This window comes from Homalodisca vitripennis, chromosome 5, assembly GCF_021130785.1.
Source record: "Homalodisca vitripennis isolate AUS2020 chromosome 5, UT_GWSS_2.1, whole genome shotgun sequence".
In the NCBI taxonomy this organism is placed as follows: Eukaryota; Metazoa; Arthropoda; class Insecta; order Hemiptera; family Cicadellidae; genus Homalodisca; species Homalodisca vitripennis.
The window spans coordinates 30,747,110-30,760,994 of NC_060211.1; the positions used below are offsets into that span (position 1 = coordinate 30,747,110).

Here is a 13,885-nt window from a genome sequence, read left to right on the forward strand (position 1 = left end):
TGTATGGGATTGTGAACACGATAACTTAATTTTTAAAATATACAGACTAAACTTATTAATAACTAATTATTATTTCATAACATAATGCAAAATCGTCAATTTTCATAAAAAGTGTTAAGCGACATTTATTCTTACTTATTTTTCAATATCTCTTAAGGACTTAAGATGGTGGCCGTTTAAGAGTGTAAAGTATCCAAGTGGTCCCATAACGCAATATGTTTACAAACATAATTTCGAATTAAGTCAAGTCCATTTACAAAGGAATTTATATGCTTATAAAAATGTTTATCTCCTAAAGTGTCTAGAGATAAAAGTTTATGGAATTTCTAAAACAGGTTTGAAAGAGTTACTATGTTAATCTTTAAAATTTATTGGAACTTTGAAGAACCAACATTTTAAAACCCGAATATAGTATTCCCCTATAATCATCTAAAATGGGCTTGAAGGTGATACAATCATATTAAAATGCCAAAATTAAGAGATTTTGTCACATAAGTGTCATGCAAATTAAACATCTAAACTAATAATCCATCTTCAGTTTATAGATGACATTTTAAAAATCAAGTATTCACCTACAATTATCGTCTATAACAATACATTGGTAATCCCCCGCTGGTTTTACTTCACCCTACATATTGTAGGCAGCACAGTATAGTTTACTGCTCTACTGCTATAGCCAGTGTATAAATTAGTCTTCCTGTTTACTTGTTTAACTAACCTCATTTAGTGTTAAATAAACAAACGCTACAATTTCCTCTCGTCATTTAATTTACCTTGTAGTAACTTGTGTTGTACCACATTCCACGTTTGTGATGAACGTGATGAACGTTGTAGAAAAGAAAGCCATCTTCGTTACTATAGTGTAAAAATGTGTTTTATTTTATATTTTTAGAAATTTACTTATTACTTACAAAAAATTGGAATATTATACTGATGAATTCAGTACAGTGCCTACTGTAACTCTAAACCATTTTATATGACAAAAATGAGTTTCAACCCAGTTTAGAGCAAACATTTAAGGATTCTGTACTTGTGAATGTTTAGTTAAGTCCAGTTTTATACTGTTATTCTTATGAAGTTATAAACAAGATGGCTATGTACAGCCGGCTCAATTTTAAATCTATTTTAATAACACGTCTAGAAATATTACAAACTTACTTCAAAAATAAATACATTAGTGCATCAATGCCAATAAATTGTTAAACATATGATTACCTTTTTACAGTAATGGTTTGTAACCTATATTTCATTTAGTTTTTGATATAAGAGGATTTGGAGAAAATGCAGAAGAAAGTGAAGTTTTAGAAAATCTTTATTAAAACAACAAATGTTATATAACGGCGTAATCGCAGAAATACTGAAAATAGTGGTAACATTCATTGCGGTAGTTACAATGATTAGAACTTACAATATCTATAAGTTACACGTTTTCGAATAATCATAAGATATTGAGTTTAACCAGTGCACCTTCCACTTAGTGCAGCATCTGAAATCTGGCGCCGTCACTGACTTGACTCCTGGAATCTAGCACCTTCCACTTAGTGCACCATCTGAAATCTGGCGCCGTCACTGACTTGACTCCTGGAATCTAGCACCTTCCACTTAGTGCAGCGTCTGAAATCTGGCGCCGTCACTGACTTGACTCCTGGAATCTGGCATCTTCCACTTAGTGCAGCGTCTGAAATCTGGCGCCGTCACTGAATTGACTCCTGGAATCTGGCATCTTCCACTTAGTGCCGCGTCTGAAATCTGACGCCGTCACTGACTTGACTCCTGGAATCTGGCTGGCACCTTCCACTTAGTGCAGCGTCTGAAATCTGACGCCGTCACTGACTTGACTCCTGGAATCTGGCATCTTCCACTTAGTGCCGCGTCTGAAATCTGACGCCGTCATTGACTTGACTCCTGGAATCTGGCATCTTCCACTTAGTGCCGCGTCTGAAATCTGGCGCCGTCACTGACTTGACTCCTGGAATCTGGCATCTTCCACTTAGTGCCGCGTCTGAAATCTGGACGCCGTCACTGACTTGACTCCTGGAATCTGGCATCTTCCACTTAGTGCAGCATCTGAAATCTGAGTTCACAAGAGGACGGTGAACTGGAGCTCAAGTCAATATTGACATTAAATTGACCCTTCTTACCATAGCTACGTTTCTGTTCTTGCTTGAATAACATTACTTGCCTCATACAAATTTTACTTTCATAACTTTGTAATTGTAAAATACATGGACCGTATTTATAATTTGGAGTTTTAGAAATGTTGTGCCATCGGGAGAAAAATTAATTATATAGTAAAATATTTAAACACACAATGACAAAATATTTTGCTGCAGGCGTACTGTAAAAATGCATTCTATAAATAAACTGATTTCATGTTTATTTATTAAAACCGATATGATTTACAACAGTAAAAACTTAAATTAAAAAAAATTATAAAACATATCCTATGGAAATTGTTATTGTATCAGCGATCAACTGAATGATTTAAATTAAATTCCTGTGGTTATATTGTTGGTCCCGAAATAAACATTAATAACGTTGTTTTTTTTTTATTTGCCTGAGTTCTAAAATGAATATAAGGATATTTTATAACAGATAACGTAACTTCATTTTTGCAGAAAAAACGTTTAAAACCGCGGAAAAACATACACAATTTCGTTACATTAAGAGAACAGTTATAATCATTAGTATAGTTTCACGTTAGTTTTTGTGAAAGTATTTTGAGTAGAAAATGTTTCTTATGTTTACCTGATAATGCTTCAATTAAGTATATCAGCATTATTTGGATCTCTAGGATTAGTTTAGATCATAGTTTAGATTCACTTCAGATTCGTAACAGAGTAGCGCTCAAATTCCAGTGTATGCTATCGTGACGATCAAAAATTAAATTCTTAAGTTTTGCACAAAAATTATCATTATTATGGGATACTTCACCTAAATATTATCCTTAGTGTGGAATATTTCAATACATTTTACCATTATTACGAAAAATTTCTACAGAAATATTATCATTACTATGAGATGTTATACACACAGATGCTCATATTGCAGGTTATTTTACTTTTTTTAATGCGTTAAATGCGAACAGTTATGAAGAATATAATAATGTCTTTTGCCCTCAATATAAACACGTTTCATCTGCAAAAATCTGTGGCCTGTTTTTACTAAAACAAACAATTAGTTCAAATATAAGTATTTCACATATCATTTCCACTCAAATATCGAATACATGTTTCACTCTAACTGATGTATGGCAGTCATTACTAATTATTTAATCATTTAAATGGTTTATTTTAGTTTTCTTTACTTACTTTTGTACAAAATATGGCAAAACCTCAGAAAATGTTTAAAAATGTAGCGCATGTGAAATGCTTTCCTTAGTGCAAGGTCTTTCACCTTGTACGTAGCATTGACACCTGGGTAAGTAAATTGTTCACTCCAGACAGCATAAGTGTAAAAGTGTTGTTTAGATCCTGTCATAAATTGTCCACTGACTTATACACCCCCTCCCCCGTCTAGCATAAATCTGGAGTTACTACCACACACCCATTTGCTGTTATACCTTTCAGCCAATTATTGCTCTTTGTTAACTCTTTCCACTTTTGCTAAGATACTTGATATAGTGAAGGATATTGTGAAGGAAACAGGATTTTTCCGGTCATTTTCCATGTTGCAGTTATACAAGAAATCGGTTATACCACGTTTCGAGATCTGCAATCTAACATCTTCCTCCGGTGAATTACTAACCTAACACATAATTACAATCTAGGTTAAAAGAAACAAATCGTAGATTTAACATAGATTACAGTTGTATTAGTTATCCACTGTTGCGATAGAGATCGCAATTTTGATACGTAGGTAGTGTTACTGATTCTTGTTCACTTTGCAATTTTAAAATGTTCAAAAATTATGTTTTCTTCACAATACATCCATTGTATGGAAGAAATTTAAGTCTAGCGTTGTTGCGTTAAGAAATTTTCTCGGGTAACACGAAGTACAACTTTTTCTTGGATTAAATACAGTCAAAACGATAAGGTTGATCTGTAGATCTTAATAAATCATTTTGGGAAGAAATTAATCAATCACTTACAACTAGGTATTCTCTAAAAGAATACCGTCTAGCAGTAACGACGCCTACTTCAGTAACGAATGATGTTTCTTAAGGAGTTACAATTGATGTTTGGTAAGAATAACAGTTTTTTACTTTTTAAACAAGTTTTTTTTCCACAATCTATAAAAATGCCTTTTTGGGGAAAACTTAGAAACTGGAAAAACGTTTTTCCATCATTCCATGAGAAGTAGTTAGCTCAATTTTTACGGTATGTAAAAAAGATGAGTGGGGAAATGACATAGTTCTTAATTAGAATAAAAATCAGTTTCCTTCCGAAAAATTTATTTTAAAACCATGTAATTCTTTTACATAATATTTCATTAAAATATCTTTCCTTTAATTCAAAACCATAAAAAATATCATAGTCACTTTATGAATCGTTCAACTCATGTAAGAGTACATACTGTACAAATTTACATTTTTACTTCATGAGTTTTTTGTCTGCTTACAAGATTCCCTAAAGTTTCTACTTTAAACGTTTATAATTTCTTGTCGAGTGTCCAAAAACATGCTTTTTCTGTGTGTTCTATGTTCGGGGCAATTAGTTATCTTTGAGTTTTATCGTTTTGAAATTTTTTTAAATATACCAACCATAAAAATTGCATTATATTAAGGCATTACACACATAGCCGTCTCTGGTACAGAGTGGTTTGTATTAGCCTATCAATCATCCTATGACGCAGATTCGAATCCGAATTATCGATTGCAAGGTAGAGTTTTAAATCACCAACATAAAAACATATAAAAATATCAAATATTTTTTAAATGTATTACGTATTCAGATAGCCTATTGCGGACACAATTTCAGTATGTTGCAAATATTTGGTAGGAAGTTGTGAAGTGTAGGAATTATGTTCGGTTCAGTTGAGATACTGGTTCAAGCACGAATATTCTCACGTCTACCTGGTACAGTGCACCTACTATCTTAAGCAATCTCTCACCATGTAGCATTCAACCCTAAATCTTCTTTTCAAACACATAAGCTTATCATATTTTCTATTAGTACAATTTAATTTTACATTCACAAAGCAGAGGTTGAAACTGCATCGCGTATTAAGTAAAACGTGGAGGTACAGAGCATTTGCATTGTTGGAGCTGCATTGTGTTCGGCGGCAGGTTCAATGGTGGGTGTGGCAGGGATAGCCCTTCCATTCAACAGGGACATTTGCAGTTAGGCATTTGCTTCCAACAACACCTTAATGTTGATTAAAAGGCGTGACCGTTTATACTGCAACTTCCTCAACTATACCACAAGCTATTTTCGTGCAATCAGATTTAAAGACATTGAGGATATTCAGAGGACAAAGGAATACTTACAAATATGAATCCCTGCAATGTTACTGGAAACAAAGAATGTAAAAAAGCGAGTTCTTACTCAAGTATAGCTATAATCCTGAAATACTTGACCATTTTTATAAAAGAATATATAATAGGGAATATTAGAAATGGGTTGGATGTACGAGTCATTATCTCTTTAAAAATTGCAATTATCGTCTTTTATGGAGAATGCACAAATTTATCATTATTCTTCTGGAAGAGTAAGAAAAGGTAATCAGTAAACCCAACTCTTATTATCAAAGCACAAATTAAACTCTCTGTTACGGAAAGTTATGATTTATCTCAAATTAGATCTTTTTTGTTCTCTTAGGACAAGAAGTTTATAAATTGCACTTCGTCAAGTAAGAACCTTAGCGCTGCTTCCGGAGTGACAAGATGTTCAGGTTGGGTAAGGTTAGGGGTTAGGAGCCGCCTCCAATCGAGATCCATGAGGAAGAATTAGGGCACTAATCTCAAAGTCAAGTTCTCTCCGGAAGAAGGGGAAGCCAGATCTGAACCAGCCTCTCCAGTCAAAGTAGGCAGGGGATGGCACACCCTTGTTGAGGCTAGCATTTCAACATCTCTGATAGTTAGGGAACAAACCCCACCAACTCAAACATTCATCTCCCGGTAAAAACAGTCGTCGACGAAGAACGAAGAAGCACAAAACGAAACCCCCCGCATTGTTTCGATATCAGAGACACTCAGACTACAAAATGCAGTGCAAACTACGTGAAGAGGTATTCTCATTGTCTTATCAGGTGCACAACTGAGTGCACTACTATGTTTCTGACATGATCCCAAAGCGCGGGTAGAGCAACCGAGTCTTCTGCACATAAACGCATCTATGGTGGAAAGGGTTGATCCAATACGAATTTTGAGTTTAGCTCCAGTTCACCTTCCTCTTACGTATATGAAATGTAATTATTTCAATTAGACTAGGATGTAACTCATAACCAACTAAGAGTGTTCATTGTCTACAGGCGGACCAGGGGCGGAGCGCGGATATTTCGGACCATGGACGACGTGCAAGGAACTTCTATACGGTCGCACAAAATGCGGAGAGAACGTCTCCAGGTTTCGACCTCATGGTAAGTTCTAAATAGATCATTAATTGCCCTTGATGCAGCCTATTATTTAAAAATACAAGCACAAACAATTAGGAGTAATATTTAAATTAATATCATAAAGGCCTTTTCGTATTGTTTTTCACTCTTAAAACTCTTATATTGTGTAAATTTATTGTGTTCCAAAACCCATTTCTCAAACCTTTAATCAACTCTTTATCTGATAATGTTTTGTAAAATCATCATTTACAATTGTGTCTCCACATTTTGTAAATTAATCACCACATTGTTTTGTAGATTATCTTACAATTGCATTAGTCTTCTCCATGCCATTTTATAGACCATTACTTTTGTCATTTTGTATTTCAACTTCGTCACATACTTCTCCTGTAACATCTTACAGAAGTAACTTAAAGTAAAAGAAGACAAGCGATAGTAAGGCTAAGTGTACCCCACTTTCACTCTTAATACTCTTTATAAATAAAGAGTTTTTAAATAAATTCACCTTTTATTGTGTTAATTTATTGTCTTGCCATATCCATTTCTCAAATCTTTAATGAAATCTTTATCCGATAATGTTTTGTAATATCATTATTTACAATTGTGTCTCCATGTTTTGACAATTAATCATCACATTGCTTTCTAGGTTATCTTACAATTACATTACTTTTAATTACATTTTCATAGATCATTACCCTTGTACCTTTTGTATTTCAACTGTTAACTTCGTCACATACTTCTCCTATACAGAAGTAACTTATATAAAAGAAGACAAGCGATAGTAAGGCTGAATGTACCTCACGTCAGTCGAGAGGGTTCGCCTGGACGATCACAGAATGCACTAGTGTCTACCAATGGTCAGCCAGGCATTGCGTCTATATGCCGCTAGAGTTCGTTCATCAATTGGTGTCATATCAGATAATATTAAATGCATTGTCTATCTGGTATTTTAAAAGTCCCCGTCCCCTATTAACTTTCTTAGGAATAAATATTAAGTAATTAACTTTGGAGGATGTCTATATGACCAACTTAGGAGTTTTTTATTTATCAACATTTTTTACTCCTCCCCCCAAATGGGGTATTTTAGGGGTAAGTCGCAATTTTTAAATGCGAACCCCTAGCAAGTGACATCTCATTTTAAAGGTTTTTTTTTTAAGAAGAAGAATGGCACAAACTGTAGGTCTCTAATGTTACCCTATTAAATTTGGTGCTGTACATCTTGTGTAGCCCGCAAATCTCAACGAAGTAAGGGCAAGAATCGAAGATGCCAGCCACCTGATCATACCTGAAATGTTACAAAATGTGAGACGCAGTTTTTGAATCCAAATATTTTTGTCAATAAGTATATGGTACACTTCGAGGATCTCATATAGTGAAATTAAAGTGAGATTTCAAGATGTTTACCATTTAATTTCGTTACAGAATTATTCACAAGCAATGAGGGTTCATAAACCAGTTCAAACTTTCAATTAGCCACCAAATGGTGTAGTGTAACATTAGATACTTGTAGTTTGTTCAATTCTTCTTCTTTTTTAATACTTTTAAAATGAGGTTTCTCTTGCCAAGGGTTCATGTTAAAAATTTTGTCTTTCCTCCCAAAATACCCCGTTGGGAGGGGGGATAGTAAAAAATGTACATACATCAAAAACTCCCTAGTTGGTCATATAAACATCCCAAAAAGTAAATAATTCCATCTTTATTCATAAGAAGGTTAATAGGGGGGAGGGGTGGGACTTTTAAGACACCCGTACTATCTAAATTTGTTTTCACAACGAACTAAAAACTCCTCTTTAAATCTTATTCTGTGTCTACACTAGTTCCTTTGGTCATATAATTCTCTTATTCTATTTTTTAAACATTTCCTTTAAAAGTCTCACCTTTCCTTACATCATACTGTTCATTATCATCTCCTGATGTTTCCCCGAACTTATGTAACTTCTCGTATCAACCATCTGCATCCAACGAAAATAACCGGGATTTCACCCGTTTTCCAGGAGCAGTGAAACTGGCAGGCTATGTGGCGGCGTTGAACTCCTTGTGTCTAGCGTTCTTCTGCATCCTCAGCATTATCCAGTTATCCATGATCGTGTCCAAGGACAAGGTTGTGCTCAAGTACACTTCAGCAGTCACGGCCAAGTTGGGCCTCGCTCTCCTCTCAAGTAAGATACTTTTGTTTACAATAATTTAATTAGGCTTGATATAACTAACTATTTAAAAAATCAATTTAAATAAAAAAAGTGTTGAATGTATATAGCAAGAGCGAACCTTAAAGTTGAGTGTATAAGCAGTTTATCGATTTTTCTAAATCGTTCAGTTTTTTTACCAATTTTAAAGATTTGACACTTAGAAATTAAAAAATAACAATAGTAGGGCCTATTAAGAACATAATAAATGTAAACAATAATATTGACTGTTTACATACTGATACTCTTATTACCTTTCAATTCAGAAAATTACCTGCAAGTTTTCAAGTTAGGACATTGTTTTGAACTTTAATTGAAGATGTATAGATGATTACAAGTATACCAAAATGAATTTATATTATATATTTACTATGTGGAAACTATACATTTAATTCAATTTCATTTTATAGTATTAAAAAATATGAAATGTAAACAAATATTGGCTTTTTTAAATACGTTAAAAGACTCCTTACGTATTATTTTGTCTAACTTGCATAATCATTCAATGTTTGGTCAAAAATATTTTTTTAGGTTTTTGTGAGGACTGTAAGGCATGTTTACTGATCATTACAAAAATAAAAATGTTTCAACATATAAATTAACATGAGCATTTTAGTTTATGTAGTTGAGATTGAAAAATAAATATGTTTAGTGACAGTGCAGTAACTTGTGGTATACCGTGTTACAGCGATGTTTGGGATTGCAACAGCAGGGCTGTTTGCTCTACAGACAGACGACAGAGCCAACGATTTTATTGTCAAGAGAGGAGAGTCTTTCTACATTCAGGTATACCTACTAACTAGCAAACAGTTACTAGAATACATTGTGACAATAGATAAAACACTCAAGTAAAATAGAATTTAATTTTTTTTATATTAAAAACTTGTTGCGTAAGTTATGTAATGGTTCTACTTATTTTTAAGAAGCAATACAATATTCAATATTCTTTTAATACATGATGGAAAATTTAAATTTGGTATGTTATGCCATGTAATTATATTATTTTCAAAAAGTGTGCATTTTACATATAATACTAAAATGCTTGCAAAGCTTGATTCCATTTTGAAGCTGGCAAAAAAGGTTGCAGTTTAAGTCGAGTGTTTTTCAATGCCATCGTGAATGTACCAAAGTTAAATATACATTTTTAAGGTTAAACATTCTTTCATTGTTCACTGAGAAGACTTTTTTTGTGGGTCTTGAGAAGGCCCAGGTGTGTTACAGATCACCATTGTTTGGATTACGAATAAATATAAAACTAACATGTGAGTTGGATGATTTTGAAGCACATAAATTTACCGAGTTGGCGAAATCTTTAAAGAACCGCCATAACTCTTGAATTAACAAAATAGAGCCTAACTCCGGTAACTCAATTTTTATCTTTTCCATTAGGAGTTAGTGACGCCATAGCGTACAGTACCCAGTAATGTTATTTATAGTATAAAAAGTCATTCAACTTGGTAGTTCTTTTCCACTTTATAAAGGTTTGTACGACCTTACTGTTAGAACAAAAAGTTGTATATTGTAGATTAATATGACATTGTGGGCAATAATTAACCATATGGTGGAAATAATAATTGCTTACAGGCTCAAAACAAAAAATGACACTCATGTGTGCTCAACCTTAACTACACAATAAGAATACATTCAAAACTAAGACTTCTAGTATATTCAAAGTTTTTATTTCAATTCTAACAATTGTTTCGTAAAGTATAATGGTCCGCCTACCTACAGCCCTACAGAGGACTCACCTCCCGCCCTAAGTCTAGAACAATACGGCTTACGTCATCAGAGATAATAGCTTGAGCGGTTTAACGTCTCACTGGCTACTGTCTCACATTTACAATACATCTAGTGTTGTCATTGTGCTAAATTTATTCTGAAATATTATTTATTATTAGCAGTACATTTTCAAATTCTTTTAGTTATATTACGTGGTTTTGTTACCAATTTACGTTCCATGTGTATGTTTGTTTTTATTTACACATGCATTTTTATAATAGCAATAAATATCTTCTTAAATAAGTACTGGAACATAAAACAGTATTGTTCCACTGTATTATGTTTAAGAGTTTTTTTTTTTTATTTAAGATGTTTATACCAAATATTTATGTAAAAAAACTATTTTTACCAACTCTTGTGGACGTGGATTTTAATCTCAGGTGCGTAATTATTAACCTAACTTACAGGGCCAAAAACCAAAAATATTCCTCCATAAATAATCATCAGAGAAGCCGAAAGTTCGAATCACAAAGAAAATGGTCCTACAGCGTCGAATATTTATGTGCACAGTCCGTTGTCCCCCCACCCCCCCCCCCCCCCACCCCCCCCCCCCCCCACCCCCCCCCCCCCCCACCCCCCCCCCCCCCCACCCCCCCCCCCCCCCACCCCCCCCCCCCACGGACTGGTATATAGACAGGTGTATTAAAGCAAAATAGACATCACGGGTCAAAACACGAGCTAGATTTTAACCAACCCATATCAAAAATTTTCGAACTCTTACCAGCATCCAATTTTTGCAATCTACATTTATATTTAGTAGGGGAGTATCTCTGTTAGATTCCTTCTCACTGTTAAATATGAAGATGATAATATAGTTCTAGGAACCGATGAAAGTGCCATCCTTCGAAAACTGTTTTTTGAAATATAATCTTAAAAAAATATTGATAGTAACAATAGTATAACAGGATTTCCGAAATTTGAAAACGTTATGTGTTACATAAAGTATAACACAACTTTATAACAATAATACGTAAACATAAGGTAATACATAAAAATTAAAGAACAAAAAGAAGAAGAGAAGGCAAAGAAAACGGTTCAAACATACCAATTTTCGCATGTGTTGGAGTGACGTGCGATTGTGCAATGACTCTAAGCGGCTTTAAGGTATGTTTGAACCATTCCTTTCCGTTCTGTTCTTCTTTTGGTTTTTATTTTGTATGTATTAATAGACCGCACCTGACGAAGAGGATAGATTCCAATCCTCGAAACGTTGTTATACCTTTCGCTACACATAACGATTGCATATCGATATCCCGTTATCCTTTCAAGCCGTCAATAGAAAACTTTAAACAAAGAATAACGATTTTCTTATTGTTACCGATAACGTAATACTACGACTGAAGTGAACGATGCTATAACCTTCTCTATAACCTGATCACCTTGAGTGACTCATACCCGTGTTGTGCTTGTGTCGTGAACTAGCACTCTAGCACAGTTGGTTAAACATGTCAAAACTGTGTGTGAAATGTGACACGGCTCCCCGTTATCTCTGACAGCACCTTGACAATGGTGGTTGCTCGCCACCATTATTCTCCGCCCGTTATCATCCTTACAATGTTGACAGTTGGAGCATAACGATAAGGATTAACAGCCTCATATTTTGTCATCACTACGCTTTGCTTTATAACAGATTAACAACGATGTAAAACCATAAACTCGGTCCATTGACGTATTCTTTCTTTCTGTACATTCGTTACTAGTACAGACTTCACGTAGGATTATAAAAGTATATTTTTTAATAATCCAATAGGTCGATCTAATAGTCAAGGAATAAAAGTAGTATTGCAACTCTATTTGTAAGGCTATTTGGTGATCAACAAGACGTTCTGTAACTCTCTGGACAAGGTATATCACATTATTTGCTTCACCATATGGACATGGCTCTGGTGCTCAGAACCTCAATGTGGGCTATGTCCAGTCACAGTAAATCTGCTTCAATTTTGCTATATATTATTCGATTTAAATCTTTTATATGTAATTTAATTTACGATATATTTCTTAAAAAAGCTTTATTATTGCAATTCTGTAGTAAAATGTCCATTAACTTGATCTTTAATAAGTTAAAAATGTTTATTGGCCGTAATTTTGAAAGCTTAAAGATAATATAATATTCATTTTAGTAACTGGACTTGTTACTATAAACGTTTAACTCAAAACTTGGTACGATTTAATTGATTAGTTTTAAAAAATATAAATTATTTTATAAAAATGTTTTACATAAAGGATGGGCAACTAAGCACAGGAGACCCATGTCCATATGGTGAAATGTGTACGTCTAGACTTGAGAGAAATAATTTGATAACACCGTTGTTCAGAGAGTAACTGGACACTCTGTATACGACCTATGGCATTTGGATAGTGTTATGTAACAAGGATTACAATCCTCAATATTAATTTCTTTTAAAGTAAAAGAAGCCAAGAAGAAAAATTTTATATGGCCCTTACATTTGAGTTGAAGATAACTGTAAGAACAATATTGAAATATTAATATTTTTTCAAGGAAGACCAACGAACTCCTAATTTTTCTTTTATTGTATATTCGTCTATGAGAAGATGTTGCATCCAAGTATGTTTCCAATGAAACGTGGTTGTTCACTATTTAACGGCAAATACAAGAAGCACAAATTATAAATATATAACAGAAAACACTGAAAAATATTAAATTCAGTAAACCCTGACAATAACAACAAATATTGTCATATCCCACTTTCATTTGTGCTGGTGTGACATGTATTTGTGCTCCCGACTTCTCGTGTTCGTGACTTGTGCTCGTGATTTGCATTTTGTGCAGCCTCAGGTTTATTTTCTCCTGTCTAGACTCCAAGCAGCTATAGGGCATGTTTAATTTCTCTTCTTACTCTTTTTTCTTTCTTTTTTAGTGGAAGTCCACTGCCCACTCGTTGTTGCTTTTAAGTACATGCATATGTACAAATTATCTTCTCACCTGATGAAGAGTATAGATTTCAATCCTCGAAACGTTGTGTTATTACATTTTGTAACATACAACTATAGCAAATGTCCCAAATCATATTATCCTTTCAATAAATATGTACTCATCATTTAAATTTAATGCATAAAAATGAGGTAATTACTACAGATTAAAGTTTGATTACAAATCTAAACAAAAGATTTAGTATAGTAGCCAACAAAATTTCTCCCTTATATTGATGCCTCATAATAGATCCTCAATTAGGTCTGTTCTCTGGAAAGTCAATGATTTCTTGCAAACTAAATATAGATTGTAACTACTTTATATAAATATCTCAAGGACTTCTTTGTAGACACTTTTTGCTTATTACGCATTAGTTTAAAAGCCAGTTTCTTTTCATTATGTGCGTTTAATAATGTTTTACTTGAAAATGAAAGGCTCCATAAAAAGTAAATCTAATTATTAGAGTGTTTGATTATTAAATTATTGAATAATTTCC

The 13,885-nt window shown here is 33.7% G+C and overlaps 1 protein-coding gene across 1 annotated transcript in view; it reads left to right on the forward strand.

The window, feature by feature from the left end:
* LOC124363402 overlaps window positions 1-13,885 on the forward strand; it is a 147,495-nt gene that overhangs the window by 34,178 nt on the left and 99,432 nt on the right. Inside the window, exons 4-6 of the mRNA XM_046818653.1 lie at window positions 6,412-6,519; window positions 8,490-8,654; window positions 9,367-9,464. Coding sequence (XP_046674609.1) covers window positions 6,412-6,519; window positions 8,490-8,654; window positions 9,367-9,464 — 371 coding nt within the window. The remainder of the gene's footprint in view (window positions 1-6,411; window positions 6,520-8,489; window positions 8,655-9,366; window positions 9,465-13,885) is intronic.